This window comes from Macaca mulatta, chromosome 1 (assembly GCF_049350105.2).
Source record: "Macaca mulatta isolate MMU2019108-1 chromosome 1, T2T-MMU8v2.0, whole genome shotgun sequence".
Classification (NCBI taxonomy): Eukaryota; Metazoa; Chordata; class Mammalia; order Primates; family Cercopithecidae; genus Macaca; species Macaca mulatta.
The window spans coordinates 156,610,000-156,633,371 of NC_133406.1; the positions used below are offsets into that span (position 1 = coordinate 156,610,000).

Sequence of the window (23,372 nt, forward strand, 5' to 3'; positions counted from 1 at the left end):
TCCACTCCAGATCCTGTTTGCCTGGGTATCAGCAGCAGAGGCTGCAGAAGATAGAATATTTCTGAACAGCGAGTGTACCTGTCTGATTCTTGCTTTGGAAGCTTCCTCTCAGGGGTGTACTCCACCCTGTGAGGTGTGGGGTGTCAGACTGCCCCTAGTGGGGGATGTCTCCCAGTTAGGCTACTCAGGGGTCAGGGACCCACTTGAGCAGGGAGTCTGTCCCTTCTCAGATCTCAACCTCCGTGTTGGGAGATCCACTGCTCTCTTCAAAGCTGTCAGACAGAGTCGTTTGCGTCTGCAGAGGTTTCGGCTGTGTTTGTTATTGCCCTGTCCCCAGAGGTGGAGTCTACAGAGACAGGCAGGTTTCCTTGAGCTGCTGTGAGCTCCACCCAGCTCGAGCTTCCCAGCAGCTTTGTTTACCTACTTAAGCCTCAGCAATGGCGGGCGCCCCTCCCCCAGCCTCACTGCTGCCTTGCCGGTAGATCACAGACTGCTGTGCTAGCAATGAGGGAGGCTCCGTGGGTGTGGGACCCTCCCGGCCAGGTGTGGGATATGATCTCCTGGTGTGCCTGTTTGCTTAAAGCGCAGTATTGGGGTGGGAGTTACCCGATTTTCCAGGTGTTGTGTGTCTCAGTTCCCCTGGCTAGGAAAAGGGATTCCCTTCCCCCTTGCGCTTCCCAGGTGAGGCAATGCCTCGCCCTGCTTCAGCTCTCGCTGGTCGGGCTGCAGCAGCTGACCAGCACTGATCGTCCGGCACTCCCCAGTGAGATGAACCCAGTACCTCAGTTGAAAATGCAGAAATCACTGGTCTTCTGTGTCGCTCGCGCTGGGAGTTGGAGACTGGAGCTGTTCCTATTCGGCCATCTTGCTCCGCCCCCCGGTCAGAGTTTTATATGTAAAAATCTCAAAAAGTACCTGGCACATAGGATGTTTTACATAAATGATGATATCAACCCCATCCTTTTCTTCCTCTTTGTCGTCTTCTTCCTCTGCCTCATTATCATTGTTACAATCCATAGCAAGCTCAGGATAGAGTTTAATTATCTGCTGTGTGAAGCCAGGGGTAGACTGGACTCATTGTCTTGTCTGCTCAGGCTGCTGTAATAAAGTATAATAGACTAGGTGGCTTAAACAAGAGGTATTTACTTCTCGCAGTTCTGGAGCTAGGAAGTCTAAGATAAAAAAGGTTCAAGACAATTAGGTTCCTGGTGAGGGCTATCTTCCTGGATTTCAGAGGACTGCCTTCTCACTATGTCTTTGGGCTCCAGCTTTTAATGTAGATCCAATCAAACAAAATCAAGCATCTTTGCGAAATCTTCAATATCTTATATTTAAAGGCTGAATTTTGAAGGTAGCACAAAAAATGGGAAGGAATATGGGTTTTCTTCCCATACTTCTTCTGATAGGTAGAAGACACAAACCACTTCAGCCTATTAGATGTGTGACTTTGTGCAAGTTTCTTAACCTTGGAGCCTACATTTTCCCATATATAAAATGGGAATAAAAGGTACTGGGTATTAGTTGGGTGGACTAAATAAAGTTATGTGAAAGTAGATACTGATTTGTACTGGTTCTTTTCTCCTTCCTCTTGTCACCACAAAACTTCTCTTATTATGTTTTTATTTAATATTATTTTATGTATTTTAAACTTAACCCTAATTTTGGATCCTCTTGACTTTTTGTTTGTTTTAGTCATCTTTGGGTGAGCTAAAAATTAATGTACAAAGAACTCATATATTATATTTACTGGGGTATGGATTGTGGGGTTGCTGGAGAAGGTCTGAGTTTCTTTTGTGTTTCCTTCTTTTACATAAAGGAAGTTTTGTCTTCATCTTTTGCCATAAAATGTATCAGCAATGTTATCTTCATTGGTTGCCATTTTAGACTTTAGGGGTGGAAAGAATAAATCTACTTTTGCAGCCTAAGAATTTGTATCTGCTAAGTGGCAAATTAAAGGATAGGACTTTGATTTGACTCCTTGTTCAGTGCTCTTTCTACCATATTATACTTTCATTTAAATGAAATAGAAGTATTTTCACCTAAATGGAAAACACAGTTTGATGATTTTGGTTATCAACATGATAATGTTGATACAGAATTTTATCACATATATTTTACTTTTTTGAACAGGTAATACATACACAGAGTACTAAAGGTGTATATACAAGTAAGTCTCCCTTAGCCCCACCCCTAGCCATAGCAGGCCACAACTGCTCAGTGGATATGTTCCATATATTCCTCTGTTGGTTTGCTCAAGTGGCAGTGTAATATGTCAACTTTTACATACTTTGCTTTTTCCGCTTATAAATGTGGGTTAGGGCCGGGCACAGTGGCTCATGCCTGTAATCCCAGCACTTTGGGAGGCCGAGGCGGGTGGATCACCTGAGGTCAGGAGTTCGAGACCAGCCTGATCAACATGGAGAAACCCCGTCTCTACTAAAAATACAAAACAATTAGTCAGACGTGGTGGTGTATGCCTGTAATCCCAGCTACTTGGGAGGCTGAGGCAGGAAAATCACTTGAACCTGGGAGGCGGAGGTTGCAGTGAGCCGAGACTGCGCCATTACACTCCAGCCTGGGCAATAAAAGTGAAACTTCGTGTCAAAAAAAAAAAAAAAAAAAAAAAAAAGTGAACTAGACGCGGTGGCTCATGCCTGTAATCTCAGCACTTTGGGAGGCTGAGGTGAAAGAATAACGTCAGGCTAGGAGTTTGAGACCAGCCTGGTCAACATAGTGAGACCCCATCTCTAAAATAATAATAATAATAAATAATAATAATAATAATAATAAAAGCCAGTTGTGGTGGTGTACACCTGTAGTCCCAGCTACTTGGGAGGTTGAAGCAGGAGGATTGTGGAGCCCAAGAGTTCAAGATTACAATGAGCTATGATTGTCTCTAAAAAACTATAAATGAATAAAACAAAATACATAAATAACATTTTTTAAAAGTGAAAAGTAATATATTGTAAATTATATGTATTTGCTTCTCAGAGCTCCATGACTATTTCTTTTTTCTCTCAGCTCTCATGAATTGATTGATTGATTTTTTTTTAAGACAGAGTCTTGCTCTGCTGCCCAGGCTGTAGTGCAGTGGCAAGAACACAACTCCCTGCAGCCTTGATCTCCCTATAGCTCAAGCTATCGTTCCTTCTTAGCCACCCAGGTATCTGGGACTACAGGCAGGCACCACCACGCCTGACTAATTTTTAAATTTTTGTAGAGATGTTGCTCAGGCTGGTCTCAAACTCCTGGTCTCAAGTGATCCTCCTGCCTCGGCCTCCCAAAGTATTGGGATTATTTATAGGCATGAGCCATGGTGCCTGGCTAATTAACTAATTTATTAACTCACTGTCTTAGCCCGTGTGTGCTGCTATGACAAAACGCCACAAATTGGATAACTTATAAACAATAGAAATTTGTTTCTCAAATTTCTGAATGCTGGAAAGTCCAGATCAAGGTGGTGGCAGGTTCATTGACAGTGTGGGCTGCTGTTTCTGCTTCCAAGATGGTACTTTGTTGCTGCACCTTCTGAAGGAGATGGATGCTGTGTTCTCATGGTAGAAGGGATGGAAAGGTTTGATGCTGTGTGAAGCCTTGATTATAAAGTCCATCCCATTCATGAGGAAGTAGCCCTCAGGACCCAATCACCTTCTAAAGGTCCTACTTCATCACACTGTTTCATTGGGGACTATGTTTCAACATGAATTTTGGGGGACACAAATATTCAAACCATAGCATGCATTAACAAGTGCTTATTGAACACTATGAGTCACTATTCTAGGACATGGGAACGGAGGAGTGAACAAGATGGAAGAAAACCATCTTTTTGGCAGGTGATTGTGATAGGGGTAAAAATAAGGTCTCTGATAGCCCAGAGGAGGGAGAAATGAGTTTCTTCAGATATAATCAGAGAAAGCTTTCAGGAAAAAGTGGTATTTTATGTGGAGTTTAAGTGTGGTAGAAGCTTAACGGAAGAATAGGGAAGAAATGATACTCTAGCACAAATGTACTGGAGTTATTTTGGTTTTGTTTCACTTTTGTCTATCTGTTGGTGCTTGGCAGTTCTATGTTCAGTGTTAACATTTGCTTGAAATTTTGGAAAATTGATTTCTTTTGTAAATAAATTGTTTCTTTAAATTAAAAATCATTTTGTGCTCGCCTTCGATTTTTTTTCTCAGTTTGTTTTTTTGAACTAGCTAGGAAAACAGGATTTTTCTAGGTAATTTTTACCTATTTGGTCTTTTAAAAAAAGTTATGAGTTTTCTTTTACTTTTGTTCTTATAATTTCTTGTGTTGTTATAATTAGCTATTATTTGTTTCCTTGTCATCGCGTGCTTGCAGTAGAGGTTCTCAGCCTTGGCTGCACTGGAATCACGTGTAGAGCTTTAAAAATGCTGATGGTTGGGCCCCACTGGGTTCTGGGGTGTGGCCTGCGCAGCAGGATTTTCAAAAGCTCCTCACTCAGGCATTTCTGCTTTGCAGCCAAGGTTGAGAAGCCATTGGCTTAAAGCATTTCAGAAGTAACTGAAACACGTTTTCTGCTTTTGGAAAGTAGGTAACTATGGTTTCAACTGAGTGGTTGGATAAATTTGTCATCTCACATGTCTTGCTTAGAATAAAGCTGATTAGAATTGCCATGGTTGAATGAAGTTCTTGAGTTTGTTAAAGCACTTTGACTAAAGCGTAAATGGAATTAAGTAAAGCACATACATGGATAGTATAATTTTAAGAACTTTAGATTCCTGTATGCCTTGGGGAAGGGATAAAAGTTCTTGTTTTGAACTCTGTACAAGTCAGTCATTTGGCTTATTATTTAAGTCAAAAATTAACAAATTTGTTTTTAGAATCTAGTATAGTTAGGCAAACATTGTTTTCAAAGTCTTGTTGACTTTGTCACCTACTTTCAATGTAATAAGTATTCTGTTACTGTAAAGGGGATCTTTGTTTACTCCAGTAACAAGATGTTGGACAAAAAACTTGTAAACTCAAATAGTTACTTCCCTGAGGTTTCAAAGAGCCTCCAGAAAGAAACGGAACTAAGCTACACTACTCCTTTCTTTTATTCTGAGAAGTGATCTAGTCTGTTTCCAGCTTGATATTGGGAGCTGATATCAGTTTACAGATGTTTAACTGTGAATTCACTGTTTGAAGTATTGCAGATTCCCAGAATATAGCCGTATCTTGTGGCATGTACTGCAGTAGGGTTGCAAACTTCTCATATGTCTATATATTATGTTAGCATGGGGTCTGAAAATAGGGGAGCTTACTGAATAGAATAATTAGAATTGGATTTATAGTCTAAGTTTTCTATTTCTAAGCTGTGTTACCTTGATTTATTTAACTTATCTAGCCTTAGTTTCTATATCTGGAAAATAGGGAGAAATGATACCTAAAGTTTGTTAATGAGATAAAATATTTAAAAGGCTTAATAGAGTGTCTACCTACAGTTGGTCTGTAATATATAAAAGTTCCCCAGTTTTGATATTGAATTATACTAGAGAATCATTTTAGTAAAAATGATACCTGAGAACAAATAAAACCCTAAATTTTCTTTAATATGGAAACATTAATAATAATGAATATTTGGGGTGATATAGGAGTCACATTTTATGTAGCTGAATGTTGGATGTTTCTGAATTTCCGATAAACCTGAACATCTAATAAAGGTGTTGATATTATACCTTTGCTTATCATAATTAGTTTTGTCATTTTTCATTGTGTTTATTGATATTTTACAAGAACTGAAGGATTCTTACAATAGGAAGGAGAAATTGGAAAGTTGATAGTACAGACTAAGCAATATAGTGTTGTTAGGGCATAAATGCCTACATTCATATGTTTACAATGAAAATACAAGCAAAGTGTACTGTCGGCCATGTTGAGATGTAGCCAGATCAAATTAGTTCATTCATTATTGCATTCCTCTGTGTGCCTGAATAAAATCATCACAATAATGACCCCGCCCATTTTCTGTCCTTCAAAACTGTTCTCATTTTTTAAGGCACAATTCAAGATGTGGTTTACTTTATTAAGTTATCCCCCATACTCCCTTGTAAAGGAATCACTTCTCTGCATTCTGTCAACATGTGACCTCTACCCTGCCTGTCACTTTTCACTGTCTCATATTAAAAGCAGTGCTTCAGGCATTGGGTTGAAGGTTGTTTGGGTTTCTAAATAAGAAACTCTGACCTTGACATTAGAAGGATCTTCATTTTAATCTCTGTGTTGAAATTTTCTTTGTAAAGATACACAAAATAATTTGTCCTTTCAAAGCTCAACTTAAAAGCTTCTACCTTACAGGTTTTTTGAAAGATTAAATGGTATAATATAAATGCCTAAGATAGTAAGTGTTCAATAAATAGTAGTGAATATTGTTATTGCTGTTATTGTTTGTGTGTAGTATATTATTTATTGAATATACATGTGATACATGACTTAATAAAACTTCCCCTAGACTATGCATTCTTTGAGGATAGGAAACCATCACTTGGCATTTTGCATAAGGTTTAATAAACTGATTCACAATTATTTGTTGATTGAACACATTAACTTTCACCTTACTTGACTTTTAAAAAGAATAGTCTTGGCATATATGAAAAAATTTTCAAAAAAGTTGTTTTCTAAATGACCTTGTTTTAAAATCACTCCAGGTACCTTGTTATCCCATAACTTTGGTATCCTGAAATCTGAGGATTCTACCAAGATAATATGATAAGAACTTTCAGTGATTTGGGGCCATATCCTACTTAGACTAATGTGGAATTTCCAGATTTCCTGAGAGCTTGGTACAGCAGCACGCACTGCTTGCTAATCAGCACAGGCAATAATGCCATCTCTGCCTCAAGAAGGAGGTAGGGAAATTGACTTAACTATGTTATGAAGTATGGAGGTGTTTTACATCACTACTGTTATTTTTTTTTAAAGTATTAAAAATTAATTGGGAACTTTTTAAAGTACCAGAATTTATCATTTTCGCTTGATGTGGGGCGGGGGTGGTATTTGTGTTGTCTGGTATAGATTTTTGTTATTTCAGTGTTATGTGATTATTTTACATTTTTTTAAAGTTATTCAGGGACCCTGTCCCCTGGATTTGAATACAGAATTACCTTATCAAAGCACAATGAAAAGGAAAGTCAGAAAGAAGAAAAAGAAGGGAACCATTACAGCAAATGTTGCCGGGACAAAGTTTGAAATTGGTAGGTTTGCTTAAAATCAATCATGGGATTCTCATAATTGCTGGAAAAACTGATATGGTGTTAAAAACAATGTAGAAATCCAGAGAGATAGCTATCTTTTATATAATGGATTTTTAAACACCTTCTATAAAATTTCTAACATGTTGGAAGGATTCTTTTTCTGTGCGGTAGAGGATGATATCCTTAAAAAGATCCCAATTGATTTCTAAAATTTCAGTTCAAACACTAGTATGATTAGACAGCTTAGCTGAAAAAAGGGACTTGGCATTGTATTTTTCTTTGAAGTTTAATTTTGTCAGCTCTCCAAGCTTTGAATTTTATAATGAAATAGGTTTATATATGACTGAACTGACAAATTTGAATTTATGAATGTAAAGAAAAAATGGATCTTTCCAATATTCGTATGTAACCTGAATGTTCCCAGCCTCATGGGTTTGTGTATATGTAAATACCCAAATTTAAGTAACACATTGCATTCTTTCTTCTTTTTTTTTTTTGAGACGGAGTCTCTGTAGCCCAGGCTGGAGTGCAGTGGCGCCATCTCGCCTCTCTGCAAGCTCAGTCTCCCGGGTTTATGCCATTCTCCTGCCTCAGCCTCCCCAGTAGCTGGGACTACAGGCGCCCGCCACCACGCTTGGCTAATTTTTTTATATTTTTAGTGGAGACGGGGTTTCACCATGTTAGCCAGGATGGTCTAGATCTCCTGACCTTGTGATCTGCCCTCCTGGGCCTCCCAAAGTCCTGGGATTACAGGCATGAGCCACTGCGCCCAGCCTACGTTCCTTCTAAACCTAACTGCCAGAAGTTCTGTTTATCTCACCAAGGTCTTCCCAGGTATCTTTGAGACGGTGCAGGCAGTGTCTCTCATATACTCAGGAACGGGTGTGCTCCTGACATGCTCTTCTGAATTTGTTATTGTTTTTGCTTGTGAGCCAGGTAAGGAAGTCTCCTAGTCTGTGTTGCTATTGCCCTTGCTCTGTACATGAACTGTAGGTGGCACAGCAGCCGCTGAGTCCTCAGGATGCCAAAGCTGCATGGTGGTCTGTGACAGAGAGGAATGTTCCTTTCCCCAACTCTTGTGATTGTACACTGTCACCTGGGACTACACCATTCTGTTAAGACTCAGGATTCTGTTGGAAACCACAAATTACCTGAAGTCTTCTACTTATCTTTATTCCATACTTGAAATTCAATGGAAGAAAAATGCCAATATGTTAATTGTAAAATCTAGATTGGAGAGGAACACATGAATAGTTTGTACTAAAAAGGAAATGTTCCTCTGAGCATAAACGTTTTCAGTAGGATTAGAGGTTTGGGAGCAGTGGAGAACCAAATCCAAATCTCTCCTGTGAATATTGCTTTATTATTTCATGTCCTAAGTAAACACAGATGAGTTGATTTTAAGCTCTAAAAATAATTTGAACTAGGGAGGTGGAAAGTATGGCATAGGTTTGATAATCAGGGGATATTTTTACCTTTGCTCTTTTGTACTTAACCTAAGGTTGTAAAAAAAGCTATAAAAAGTACATTTTCCTGAGTAGAGGTATTGTCTCAGCTGTGTGTGTTTTCCTTGTGCCATAAATAATCACTAAACCCTTTGGCAGTTTTGTGTACCTGTTAAACCTGAGAAGATCGAAAGGAAGGATTTTGGGTGCAACCGAAAAACAGTTCTCAGTTGCTACTGAGTATAATTTGGCCCTAGATAAAACTGTTGTAACTAAAAATAAGGTTATGCTGTAACTAATATTTTTCAAATGAAATACTGTGAACTAAAATTTATATAGAAAAATGTTTCTGCAATGAATATATTTCAGAAGTATTTTAATTTTGGTTTAACTTAACTGTTTACTTGCAGTTCGTTTAGTAATAGATGAAATGGGATTTATGAAAACTCCAGATGAGGATGAAACAAGTAATCTTATATGGTGTGATTCTGCTGTTCAGCAGGAGAAAATATCAGAGCTGCAAAATTATCAGGTAGGAAATTAATCATGACCAGTTAGTCGTATGAGGAAAGTTATATGGATTCCACCATAATTTTTTTTAGATAGGTTCTTAATCTGTTACCTTATTAAATTTCAATTCTAACTCACCTGAATAGCCTGTTTTGTTTCTATCCAGTTGTATTGACACTTTGCATGAAGCCTGCACCTTTTGCAGACTTAAGTTTTAACCTCTTTCTATCTTTAGGGAAGAATCAATAGAGAAAACCTCTTCTGGCCGGGCGCGGTGGCTGACGCCTGTAATCCTAGCACTTTGGGAGGCCAAGGCGGGTGGATCACGAGGTCAGGAGATCGAGACCTTCCTGGCCAACATAGTGAAACCCCGTCTCTACTAAAAATAGAAAAATTAGCTGGGCGTGGTGGCGCCACCTGTAGTCCCAGCTACTCGGGAGGCTGAAGTGGGAAAATCGCTCAAACCCAGGAGGTGGAGGCTGCAGTGAGCTGAGATCGGGCCACTGCACTACAGCCTGGTGAACAGAGCAAGACTCCATCTCAAAAAACAAGCAATAACAACCAAAAAAATACCCTTTTCCTAAGATGGTACTTTACATTGCACTTAAAGTTGTAGAATAGATTGCATAGGGAGACCAGGATGCAGAAATACCTTGTGAGGTCAGCTATATGTAATCTGGTTTCATTCTTTTATTTTTAGAACATAATACAAACTTATATTCAGAAGAAAATGGACCTCAAACTAAAAAGCTGAATATAAGGAATTCTAGAGAATTGACAGTTTGTATAGACCTTCTTCATTTATTAGTTTAGAATGTAATATAAAATTGACTGTAGTGAGCAAATAAGTCATTTTTACCAGTGCTGATGTCTGTGAATATAGTGCATCTAGAATAACAAAAGTAATTTGGATATTATCACTATTCAACCTAGAAAATTATAACTTTACTATCTATGTAAATATTCTTTTGTGATTTCTTTAAAATTTTGTAGTTTTATTCTCTGATTACCATACTCTTTAATTCTACAAATTCACTATAGGTCATTAAATCTTTTAGATTAATAATTGGCAGTTTATTAAAACAAAACTCAAAGGATGGATATTGCATTGTCATATACGTGAATATAATTAATTTGCTGATAATATTAATATTTACCTTTTTATTTTCCAGAGGATCAACCATTTTCCAGGAATGGGGGAGATCTGTAGAAAGGATTTCTTAGCAAGAAATATGACCAAGTAATCTTTATTTTCTTGTAATGGAGAAGACCTGTTCAAAATTTATAATATGAATACTGTAGTGGTATCTTTCACAAGGTTACATTGATTTGAAATGATATTTAGATGAGAGTGATAGAATTTTAGAGCTAGAAAGGTCTTAGAATGTCTCTGGTTCTAGTCTTCCACTTTGCAGAGGAGGTAAATGAGGGTCAGATAAATGAATATCTTGCACAAACTCAAGCAAATTGTTAATAGCAGAGGTGGGTAAGAATCAGTCTCCAGAATCTCAGGCCTCTTTACTTCAACTTGCTGCCTCTTTAGTAACAGAGTTTTTCGTTTAAATGTAAGAGTTATCTGTATATGTCATCTAAGAGATACTTGTTTATTTTCAGTTAAATTTTGCAGGAACTAATTCGTTGCCTTATATGCCGTGTGTGTGTGTGTGTGTGTGTGTGTGTGTGTGTGTGTGTTTCTGTGTGTTTTCATATTGGTGATTGAGCATTTACTATGTGCCAGGGATTGTACTAGGTACATGTATGCACACACTTACTCAAAGACACATGTATATGTGCTCACCCAGGGATATACATGCACAGATATTTATCTCTGCAACCAATATTTAGAGGAGCAATCTACTTTCATGGAAAAGCTGATAATAAGTACCCCAGTCTTTTACTTAATAAACTGAAAAATTTTTATGCAGTTTATATTCCTGTTGGCTAGGTTTTTTGCCTTTTTTTAAAGTTTAAGAAAGTTGAGTGATAAACTGAGAATTTTTTTTAAAAGAAGATTATTCACAGAGATTTAGAAAACTTTCTGACTCTAAAAAATGGTAGTATAAAAGGTAATCAAAAACTGTTCCCTATGGTGACCCAGAGACTCAAAATTATTTGTAAAGAAGCAATATAAATAGTATTTGTCTGAACAATTCCCTACTCCCTACTCCCATCCCTGAGGCACAGTTACTGACTCCTACATGTTACCTTGCCTTATATGCCTTTAGTGTACCTATCACACTGTTTAATATTAATAGCCTATCTATATATTCCTTGGGAGCAGAGATGATACTCATTTATCTTACTATCCCCAGTACCTAGTAAATAGTGTGTACTCTTAAAAAAAAAAGTTTGATATACTAATATGTAAATTAGTACATATTAGGGCAAGTTTTTTTTTTTTTTTTTTTCCACTGATGTATCCATGGTCCAGAATAGTGTCTAACACTTAATAGGTGCTCAATAGACATTTGTTGAATGAATGAATCAATGAATAAGTAAGTGAAGGAATGGAAAAAATTTAAATCTTTGTGGCAAATATCAGTAGCCCAGAGAAAGAAAATATATACAAGTTTGAATAGAAATTATTTTTCCTATTATCTCTGATTTACAGAATGATCAAGTCTCGGCCTCTGGATTATACCTTCGTTCCTCGAACATGGATCTTCCCTGCTGAATATACTCAATTCCAAAATTATGTGAAAGAATTGAAGAAAAAACGGAAGCAGAAAACTTTTATAGTGAAACCAGCTAATGGTGCAATGGGTCATGGGTAGGTTTGCTTTTATTTGGAATATATAAAAATAAAAAAAATTTGGGAGTAGGGAGAATAAATGTGCATAATTACTCATGGTTGAGTACCAACATGAAAAAATAATGAAATAAGTTTCTAACTATTGCATTTTTGGAACCAAATATTTAATGATCTCTGTTCTTTTAAACTCTCCCACAGGCTTCTGTAATTCAGTTAAAAAATTTAATCAACAGGTTGTGAGGCTTTAATAGGAGATAACAAAATATAAGGGGAAAAAGCTATTTTGTGTTTTTTTCTAAAACATAAAACTCACATTTATAATAATTTCAATAGACTTGGAGAGTAAAATCAGTTGCTACAGTAGGGCTACAACTGACTTGGAGAAAGAAATGAAAAGGGAGTTATTCTTTTCATAGCTAGAAATCTTGAAGGAAAATATGTATCTTCTTTGCCTTTAAATAAATTTTTTCTTTATGTAGCCATGGTAATTGGATTAAAAATGAGTGGAACACATTTTAAACTGAAGTTCCAAGAACTAGACATGTTAACTGAGAATAGAATGTGCAAGTAATATTCTTGTTTCCTTTTGCTTATGTTACTTTTCTGCAATGTACTTTTTCGAAGAAAATGTGGCTGAGGCTGCTTTTAATAAAATACCCTTGGCCGGGCACGGTGGTTTACGCCTGTAATCCCAGTACTTTGGGAGGCCGAGGCAGGCGGATCATGAGGTCAGGAGACAGATCATCCTGGCTAACATGGTGAAATCCTGTCTCTACTAAAAAGATAAAAAATTAGCCAGGTGTGGTGGTGGGTGCCTGTAGTCCTAGCTACTCAGGAGTCCGAGGCAGGAGAATGGTGTGAACCTGGGAGGGAGAGCTTGCAGTGAGCCAAGATCGCGCTCCAGGTTACTGCACTCCAGCCTGGGCCACAGTGCGAGATTCTGTCAAAAAAAAAAAAAAAAAAATACACTTGAGTCATTTTAATTTAAAATGCTGTAGGAAAAAAGATATTTGGAAATATAGCTACCAGGTAAATTATTGTTCAAAATTTTTCTTTTAACTTTTAATCATAACTTAGTAATCCAATCATAAATTACTTGCAAATGTGCTTTGGTAATTTTTAACTAATAGTATTAATGGGAATTTTATACCAATTGCTTAATGCTGAGTTGGCTGTCTCTGTGTTAGCATTAAAGGAATGTTTCTGGTGGTAAGGAATTGATTTTTCACATTTTTCTCAATTTTAATGTTAAAAATTTAATATTAAAATATCTATATTTATATACTTATATTCGATATTAAAACATAAATAATCTTTTAATTTATTTTGATGGCAATATAAACAAATAACTGGAAAAGCAGATAACTGAAAGGGCATTATGTGTTCCCAGGGTTTATCTCATGTAATGCAGTAGTACCTAGGTAAAGAACACCCCTCTCATCTATTGAATTGTATCTGTTTCCTTGCTAATCTTCTGTCTAGTTATTTTGTCCATTATTGAAAGTAGAGTATTGAAGAATCCAGCTGATATTGGTGAAGTATTTCTCCCTTCAGTTCTACCAGTGTTTGCTTCATGTATTTTGGAGCTCTGTTATTAGGCACATAAATGTTTCTAATTGTTACATATTCTTGAGGAATTGACTTTTAAAAAATCAGTATATAATATGATTCTTTGTCTCTTATAACAGTTTTGCCACTCCAGGTTACTGTTTTATTGCAATATCTTTTCCATCCTTTCACTTTCAATCTATTTGAGTCTTGGACTTTAAAGGGTGTCTCTTGTAGACAGCATATTGGTGGACCATGTTTTTTAAAAATTCATTCTGCCAAGCTCTGCCTTTTATTGGAGAGTTAATCTATTTACATTTAATGTAATTACTGAAAAAGAAATATTTACTTAGGCCATTTTGCCACTTGATTTATGTATCTTGCAGTTTTTGTTCCTCAATTTCTCTGTATTGTCCTGTTTTGTGTTAAATAGATATTTTCTTCTGTACCATTTTAATTTCCTTGTCATTTCTTTTACTATGTATTGTTGAGTTTTAAAAAATGATTACCCTGGAATTACCATTATCATCTTAATTTATAACAATCCAGTCTATATTAATACCAACTTAGTTTCAGTAGTGTATAAAAACTTTGTTCCTGTATAGATTTACTCCCTTTATGTTGTTATTGTCACAAATTATATCTCTGCACCTTCTGTGTCCATTGGCATAGATTTATAACTATTGTTTTAAGCAGTTGTCTTTTAATTCATTAGGAAAAATGAGGAGTTAAAAACCAAAACTACAATAAGAGAGACTTTTTTGTTTTTTGATATGGAGTCTCACTCTGTCACTCAGTCACCCAGGCTGGAGTGCAGTGGTGTGATCTTGGCTCACTGCAACCTCTGCCTCCCAGGTTCAAGTGATTCTCCTTCCCCAGCCTCTTGAGCAGCTGGGATTACAAACGTATGCCACCATGGCTGGCAAATTTTTGTATTTTTAGTAGAGATGGGGTTTCTCCATGTTGACCAGGCTGGTCTCGAACTCCTGACCTCAGGTGATCTACGTGCGTCAGCCTCCCAAAGTGCTGGGATTACAGGTGTGAGCCACCGTGCCCAGCCAGAACTTTTATATTTACCTGAGTAGTCACCTTTCTGGTGTTCTTTGACAATTTGATTATAGTATATCTTGATATGGATCTCTTTGAGTTTATCCTACTTGGAGGTAATTGAGCTTTTTGGATGTGTAGATTAATGTTTTTATCAAATTGGGAAGTTTTTTGCCAGTATTTCTTCAAATATTCTTTGAATTTTTTTCTTTGTCTTCTCTCCTTCTGAGACTCCTATTATGTGTGTGTTGCTGTGCTTGATGGTATTTCACAGATTTTGTAGGCTCTCTTCATTTTTCTTCTTTTTTCTTTCTGTTCCTCAGACTAGATAATGTCAGTTGGCTTATCCTCAAGTTTTCTGATTCTCTTTATGCCTTGTGAAGTATACTGTTTATCTCCTTTAGTGAATTTCTTTATCTCAGTTATTGTACTTCTCAACTCTAAAATTTCTGTTTGGTTCCTTTATTTTTCCTTAATTTTTTATCACTACTAATATTCCCTATTTAATGAGACACTGTTCTCATAGTTTATTTCAGTTCTTTGTACATGGTTTCTGTTAGCTCTTTGAATAAATTTTAAATAGTTGATTATCCAGTAAGCCCAATGTCTGGGCTTCCTCGTGACAGTTTCTATTAATTGATAGTTTCCCTGTATATGGGCCATACTTTCTTTTTCCTTTGCATGCCTCATAATATTTTGTTGAAAACTGAACATTTTGAGTATTATACTATAGCAATTCTAGAAATCAGACTCTCCCCCTCTATGTAATTTGTTGTTGCAGCTCATTGTAGTAGTTGTAGTCTGTGTTCTTTGCTGTGTATGGCCACTGAAGTTCCTGTTCTGTTAGCTCAGTGGTCAGCTAATAATTGGACAGAGATTTCCTTAAACAGAACAAAACAAACAACAAAAAAGCTCTCAATAGATGACTGTGTGTGTGATTGCTGGGACATGCCTTCAGCATGCAAACAAATAATTTACAACTCTGCCTTAGCCTTAATTTCCTGCTTGTACAGAGTCTGATGGTTAGCCAGAAGGGACAGCTTAGGGCCTTCTCGGGTCTTTCTTGAGCGTGCTGCTAACCTTGGGCATGTAACTGGTCATCTAGATTCCCGGGAATATGTCAGAGCTTTTCAAAGTTTCAAAGATTCTCATTGCTCAGCCCTTCCTCCCAGTCTTTTTAATTGGTCTATTGTCTGCCCACCTGTTGCCCTCGACAACCTAGACAGTAAATGTTTCCAACAATTGTCTCTGAAAGTAGTTGCCTCAGTACTGGTAAAGTTCCAAGTTAGGCAAGATGAAAGCAAGCCCTTTGAGGTCCTCCAGGAAGCCACCAGACAGGTCAAAACAACCAACCATAAGAATAGCCCATTCTACCCAGTCCAGGACCAGTACTGGTATTGAAAATGAGGCTGTTCAAGGCTGCCGCTGAGCTGTGAGTGGATGATGGGACTAGATTAAGTTAAAGTGTTACAAAGCTCTTTGGCACAGATCCAGCTGTTTTTTTCTTAGTTAAGTATTCCATTTGCTGCAAGCCTTTGCTTAGTTTGTGGGGTTACAAAGTTGATTCCTATGATTTCTTTTGCTCTTCATTGCTTTTGTGGAGGGACAGACTTTTGGAGTCCCTTACTCCACTATTTTCCACTTGAGTATATCTGTAACTTTTTAAACATCTTGCTCTATGTCAAATCATTCTTTTAATTTTTTTCTTTAAACATAGGATTTCTTTGATAAGAAATGGTGACAAACTTCCATCTCAGGATCATTTGATTGTTCAAGAATACATTGAAAAGCCTTTCCTAATGGAAGGTTACAAGTTTGACTTACGAATTTATATTCTGGTTACATCGTGTGATCCACTAAAAATATTTCTCTATCATGATGGACTTGTGCGAATGGGTACAGAGAAGTACATTCCACCTAATGAGTCCAATTTGGTAAGTGATACCAGACAGAACTTACGTTTTCATTCAACTTTTTTCCTATAAAATATATTACTTTACCCTTTCTCTGCACTTGTAAAGGGAAATGCTTAGAGCTTTTGTAATAGATTAATAAACTCCCTTTCTCAAATTGACCTAGAATAAATGGATGTTCAACATATACCTTTTAAAGCTTCCATTAGGCATATAGATTGTATGAATGAAAGTTCCTGCTCTCGGGTTTTGTGGTCTAGAAGAATTGTGTGCATATGTAAGATTGCTTTTAACTTACAAGCAGCTTTGTGGACATTAGAAAATAAAGGTATCTGCTAATTGAAGGCTGACTGGGAAAAAGTACCCTCTCTGTGCTGTGAGCACAAGGCTGGATTTCAAAGCAAACATTTGTGTGCAGTGGCCCTGTATAGAAATGACTATATTATAAATGATACTAATATGCAATGATTCTTGATTCAGTATAATAATGATACTAGCATGCAATGGAGAAGTACAGATTAAGTGTTTTGGAGCTGTGTTGGGGCAGTTTGTGTTCAGCTTCTCATGGAGGAGGTGACATTTGAGCAGGCTTTGTATAACACGTAGGGTGTGAACATGTTGAATGTGGGAGAAAGTATATGAAACCGAAAAGCAAAAGTTATCAGAAAGTAGTTATTAATTTCTGTTGCAATAAAAGAGAAGTAAGGCTGTCAACTTACATTGACCAATGTGAGGTTGAGACAAATGAGCAGTTTCAGTGTGCATTTTAAAGCCTGTTAAATGGAGCTTTGTGTAGATATTTTTCAATAAAGACTTTTTTGTGCAGCCATAACATATTTATAAAAGTTATAGCTAAATTTATCATGAAAATAATAACTGTAATTTGTAGCTTATAAAAGTTAAATTATAATTTATTATGCATACTTAAACTTTAGTTAACCTCTAAACCTATTTTTGGATGTAACTAACTATAGTTAAAATTACAATTAATTGTTTTCCAACTTGTCAAAGACCTGGTTACTGTTCTCCCCTAATATTATGCACACAATTAACTCCATTAAATGTGGTCATTTTTTCAGCATTAAATAATGGCTGATCATAAATGGTACTATGTTCAGTAAAATGAAAAATGTTGTAAACCCGGCAAAGGAAGAATAAGGAAACTGTCAAACCTTTCATAGGAAAAGAAGTTAAAAGAAAGAAACATTATTAAAGGTTATAAGGTCTAGATATAGCCAATCACCAAGTGATGTTTGAACTCTACCACATTTTGGGCATTGTGCTAGTTTTTAAAAAAACAGTGACCAGACAGATACAGTGCTTGACCTCACAGAAGCAACAGTTTAGTGGGGAGGCAGAAAATAAAATAAGCAATTATAATATCTGATGGTAAGTGTGATGGTCTAAGAAACTGAAGGTGCTATGGCAGTGCATAGCAGGGGCACATAACCCAGTTGGAGATAAAGGTTAGAGAGGGAGTGTTTTATAAATTGAAATCTGAATAATGAGGAGTTAGCCAGATTCGGGTGCAGGGTAGGGTTGGATGGAGCTCTAGGCAAAAGAATGGCTCAGAGGTAAGACAGAGTGTGGCATGTCTGGAGAAAGCAGACAAGGTCAGTTTGGCTGAAGTATAGAATAAGAAGGAGTGACTGTTCAGAGATGAGGATGGTGAGTCCTAGAAGCTAGATCCTTTAAGGCTTTGTAGGCCTTGTCTAGGATTTTAGAATTTAACTTAAGATAAAAGGAAGGATTGAAGGGTTTTACACAAACAAAAGAAGGAATGTCCCCTGGTCTGGAATGTGAGATGGAGGTGGAGATGGATGGAAATGATTAGAGTCAGAGAGACAAGAAGTTACATATATTTTGAATAACATGTAAAGTATTCTAGTCTGACCACATATGGAAGGAAAAAGGACTTAAATTGAAATAGTAGCAGTGGGTCCGGACCAAGAATAAGAGCATGGATTTGAGATATATTTGAGATAACATGGATAACGTTGATATAATATGGTCACAGGTTGGATTTGTGGAATGAGAGAAAGGGAAAGTGAAATCAAGAATAAAACTCAGGTTTCTGACATCTGATGGATGGTGTATTAGGGAATGGTGATAAGGGAATACAGGAACTATTAAAGGTTTTGTGGAAAGTGGATGTATTCAGTTTAAAGGCCTGTGTGACCTCCAAGTGGATCTGTTCTGTAGGCATTTGATTATACAGTGTAAGTTTGAAGTTCAGAAGACATTTCTGAACTACAAACATAATTTGAGACTTGTCAATACATAGATTATACTTTAAATAATTGGCATGGGTAAGAGTGGATTATATATGTGTAAGGTGGGAGTGATCTTTTGATAGTATTGGAAAGAATAAGACTTGGAAGCTCTTTTGGGTGATAAAGTGCTTTATTCTAATGTCCTATGTGTATATAATTAGCTTAAATTCAGTGGGATTAATCTCATTGAAGTGTGGCCTCTAGGTCTCATTTTGTATGTGCTTTTGAATCACATAAGCTCCTGGCTTTGGTTTTTACATATATAGAAAAAAGATGTTCTCTTACATAAATGTCTATATCACTCATAGATCTCTAGAATTTCATGATTGAATATCTAGGTTGAGATATGAAAATATTAAAAAGTGAAATACAAAAGTGTCTGTAAAGTGAGACCATGGTTATGTAAAAGGTAAGTTTAGAAAAAAACACTAGAAAAATTAAACCAAAGTGCTCTCATTGGTTGTTTCTGGATGGCAGCTTACTACGTATTTTTTCCTTCTTCCTATTTCAAATTTTTAAAATAGTGAGCATGTATTTTATATATGTATTATTTCTATAAGAATTAAATGTTCATCAACTACATATAAGCAGATTATAAGACAGAATTTCAAACATTGAAATATAATAAACATTCCGTTTTTGCTACCAATGTAGTGGTTGGCCAATCCTTGCAGATTGCTGTATGGTTCATAGCTACTTTTGGTTCTATTTCTTGCAAATGACTAACTGGCAGTGAACTGCTTAGATGCCTATTTTTGTCAAGGTAAATGTGAAGTTGTGGAATTTCCAGTCCATTTACAAAGATACTGTTTAAGAAAAATACAAAGTTTCCTTACTTAATTTTTCACTAGAATAGCTAGTGGTGGTGTTAGTATTATTAATTTTAAGAAATTCTTGCCAAATACAGACTTCCTTACAAGATTGTTTTCCAAATCTCTTTTTAGAAGTTAAGAAAATTTGTATTTTGGAAACTAGGAAGTGCCCCAGCTTGATTAATTTCCTTTTTCTTTAAATTAAGCACTTAAAATTAGGTAAGCATAAGATTTATGCTTTTTCTTTTAAGTATCATTTAATTTAAAAGCTTTTCCTGTTTCTAAGGATAGAGACTGTTGTTTATTTTGTTGTCTTTGTATCCACAGTGCCCAGCAGAGACTGCTGCAGATAGTAGGTGTTCCTTAAATATTGTTTAATGAATGAAAAAAATAAATTCTTAATTATTGGTAGGCACATGGATTAATAAACAATATGTACTCAAATTATCATTTCTGCCTTCTTGCTTCAAAGATTTCAATGCCATAGGCCTAAGGAACTGCAGCAAAAATAAAATATGACATGAATATAGTTGGCTATTAACAAATCAAAATAATAATCATGTGAATGAAGTATATTTTAATTGTGATGTAACTTTGCTATCTAAAGTAATCTTTAGGATCATGAGGAGGGTAGGAATTAAAGATAGATTTTTATGAATGCTTGTGTTAGCTTGATAAAAAGGCATTAGATATATATTGACAATTATGAGGAGTTTTAAATTTTGAATTCTTTTTCAATTTAAGGAAAATAGTATCAACAAATGTAAGATTATAACGAGACAAAAACGTAGAGCTCCAGTATGGAGCACGATACTGTACTGGACATCCGCACAGTATTATGTGGTACCTTCTGTCTGCTGACTATAAGTGCACTCTGGTACCAAGCTAAAGGGGCCTCCTAGTCAGTATGGGTGTGCAGAGGTTGTGTTTGGTAGTCCTGCCTCTCTATGTGACTTACTTGAGTTTTCATTTTTTATTTTTCTTGAAAAAGACATAGAATACTCTCTCAGAAAATTCCTTTCCCAAAACAGATTTGAGTGAAAACTCTCAGAGCCAAAAACATTAAAAACAAATTAACAAGAACAAACTCAGATCATTTTTCTTGCTTAGCAATATGTAGTTTCACATTTTAATTACTCTATATTCTTATTAATTTGATACTTTTTAATGGTAGACATATTTTGAATAATATGTAAAGTAACTCTGTAGATGATTACATTCTCAACCCTTTTAAGGGAAATGTGCCATTCCATTTAATTGGGATATTATCTAAATAATCATGAAATTGTTCATCTATATAGTTTAAACTTTAAAACTTTTTTTAGTCTTTGAGTGTCTATTTTTCCTCTGAAACGTTGCAGTTCTAGGATGTCATAGGTGGTAACCACTTTGGTTCTTACTTGTTACAGACCCAGTTATACATGCATCTGACAAACTACTCGGTGAACAAGCATAATGAACGTTTCGAACGGGATGAAACTGAGAACAAAGGCAGCAAACGTTCCATCAAATGGTTTACAGAATTCCTTCAAGCAAATCAACATGATGTTGCTAAGTTTTGGAGTGATATTTCAGTAAGATTATGCCATTCCACAATTATAACGGTCTGTCCTCAGCAATAATTTGAAGCACCGTCAGGCCATGAAAGTTCATTAAGAGTTGATTGAACTTGGTTCCCTATAATTGAGAGGACCAGAGAGAAAAAAACAGGCCGTTACACAGCCTATTGCTTAACAACAGGGATGCATTCTGAGAAATGCATCCTTGGGTGATTTTATCATTGTGCAGATATCACAGTTTGTACTTACACAAACCTAGAATAGGAATAGCCCACTACATACCTAGGCTATCATATAGCCTGTATATGGTATAGTCTGTGGCTCCTAGTCTACAAACCTGTACAAAACATTACTGTACTAGGCTGGGCACAGTGGCTCACACCTGTAATCCCACCACTTTGGGAGGCTAGGCAGGCGGATCAGGTCAGGAGTTCGAGACCAGCCTGGCAAACATGGTGAAACCCTGTCTCTACCAAAAATATAAAAAATTAGCTGGATGTGGTGGCGCGCTCCTGTAATCCCAGCTACTCAGGAGGCTGAGGCAGGAGAATTGCTTGAACGCGGGAGGTGTAGATTGCAGTGAGCCAAGATTGTGCCACTGCACTCCAGCCTGGGCAACAAAGCAAGATTTGGTCGCCAAAAAAAAAAAAAAAAAATTTACTGTAAGCAATTGTAATACAAGGGTAAAGATTGTATACCTAAACATGGAAAAGGTACCCTAAAATACAGTATTATAATCTTATGTGATCCCTGTTGAATATGCTATGCATTGTACACCAAAATGCTGTTATGTGGCATATGACTCTATTCACCCTTGTTTATTTTGTTTGTTGACATTTTTACCTTACTTTCTATATCACCGGCCATAAATCCAAAGGTCCTTAGGTGTCAGACAAGTAAGAAGGAGTGAAGTGGTCTCTAGATAGAAGAAACTAGGGTGTTCTGGGAACTGTGATAATTTGAAAGTCAGGAGAGGTCTGAAGGAGGTAGCCACCACTCAGCACTAGCTTATTGGTGCCAGTGATATTTTAGGCCCAGTGAGGCTTATTCTTATAATTTGTTGATAAATTATGTGTAAATGGCAGAAATGGCATAAATGATTTTAAATGTTGGCAATGGACTCAAAAATTTTAAAGATGTTGAGACTTAACAAACAAAAATGTCATCTGGATTTGGTCAGATACCCACCAATTTGTTAACTTTCATTTATAACTTCCTGAGAGATGAAATGCATGTAAATGAGAAATTGAATCATAACAATGCTGCATTTATTTGTTTATGTAATTATGTTCTCAAGGCCAATTTCATGGAAATTCCAAAAACCATTCTAATGACAGTTTACTATCATAGTGAGTCAGAAGCATCACAATGGTGAAATTCAGTGATTTTGGACCATAGTTCATTGATGAAGATCATACCATCTTCCATCTGATGGTAATTCAATGAATTGGTATATTGCTCAGTGGGACCAAGAAAGTTTTATATACCCTCTGGCATTCTTTTTTTTTTTTTTTTTTTTAACAAATGTACACATTTGTAACCCTCATATGGATTTGGCTCTTTGGGGACATGTTTGTGAAAAGGTAGAACCTGTTGGGCTGCTTTGGTGAGGCATGTATGGAGAGAATCAGGGAGAATAATGAGGGTCGTTAGCTTTACATATATTGGTTTTAAGTGACGTTTTTTCCTCACAATTGAATTAAGAGAAGGTATACAAGCAAGACTAATACTAATGAGAGGATATGGAAATTAACTTTCTGTTAGGACCTGAAGTATAACTTTTAGATATGACCCAAACATAGCCAATGTGGGCCTATTAAGCTCTGACACATTTCATGGTCTTGTCTATAGGTGAATAAATTTTGCATCTTTCTTGGCTATGTTAGTAAGAATGCATATTAATCATCTATAAACAATCAGTTAACAAACCTACCTTTTTCAAGTACTTTTATTATAATTATCTTGTCAAACACCTGTCTGTATTTATGTAATTATATGAAAATTGGCTGTCTTTATTAAGAATTGGTATACTTTATATAGATAACTGTTTAAGATAAATCAATGGGATAATATAAAAAGAGAATGACAGGAGGAGGTGGAGAAAGCAATTATGCAGTAAATTTTTATCTTGATGTCTTAGTTCACAAATTCCCTGAATTTAATTTATAACTTATTTTTAATAACCTCTTTTTGGGGGGCAATTTCTCCAAAAAGTAACTGTCAATATATAAAAAGTAGCATTCATCAATACCCTGTGTGAAGAACAGAGCCGTGTACTTTTGTTCTGGTCAGTAATAAAAATCAGTAGAAAATCAAG

The 23,372-nt window shown here is 36.3% G+C and overlaps 1 protein-coding gene and 1 long non-coding RNA gene across 2 annotated transcripts in view; one reads left to right on the plus strand and one right to left on the minus strand.

Moving 5' to 3' along the window:
* LOC144338454 (uncharacterized) overlaps positions 1–23,372 on the minus strand; it is a 445,122-nt gene that overhangs the window by 289,351 nt on the left and 132,399 nt on the right. The window lies entirely within an intron of this gene.
* Positions 6,651–23,372, plus strand: part of TTLL7 (tubulin tyrosine ligase like 7) — an 89,531-nt gene continuing 72,809 nt past the window's right edge. Inside the window, exons 1-7 of the mRNA XM_015144041.3 lie at positions 6,651–6,851; positions 7,065–7,196; positions 9,052–9,173; positions 10,324–10,391; positions 11,763–11,921; positions 16,216–16,432; positions 20,906–21,070. Coding sequence (XP_014999527.2) covers positions 6,827–6,851; positions 7,065–7,196; positions 9,052–9,173; positions 10,324–10,391; positions 11,763–11,921; positions 16,216–16,432; positions 20,906–21,070 — 888 coding nt within the window. The 5' untranslated portion in view covers positions 6,651–6,826. The remainder of the gene's footprint in view (positions 6,852–7,064; positions 7,197–9,051; positions 9,174–10,323; positions 10,392–11,762; positions 11,922–16,215; positions 16,433–20,905; positions 21,071–23,372) is intronic.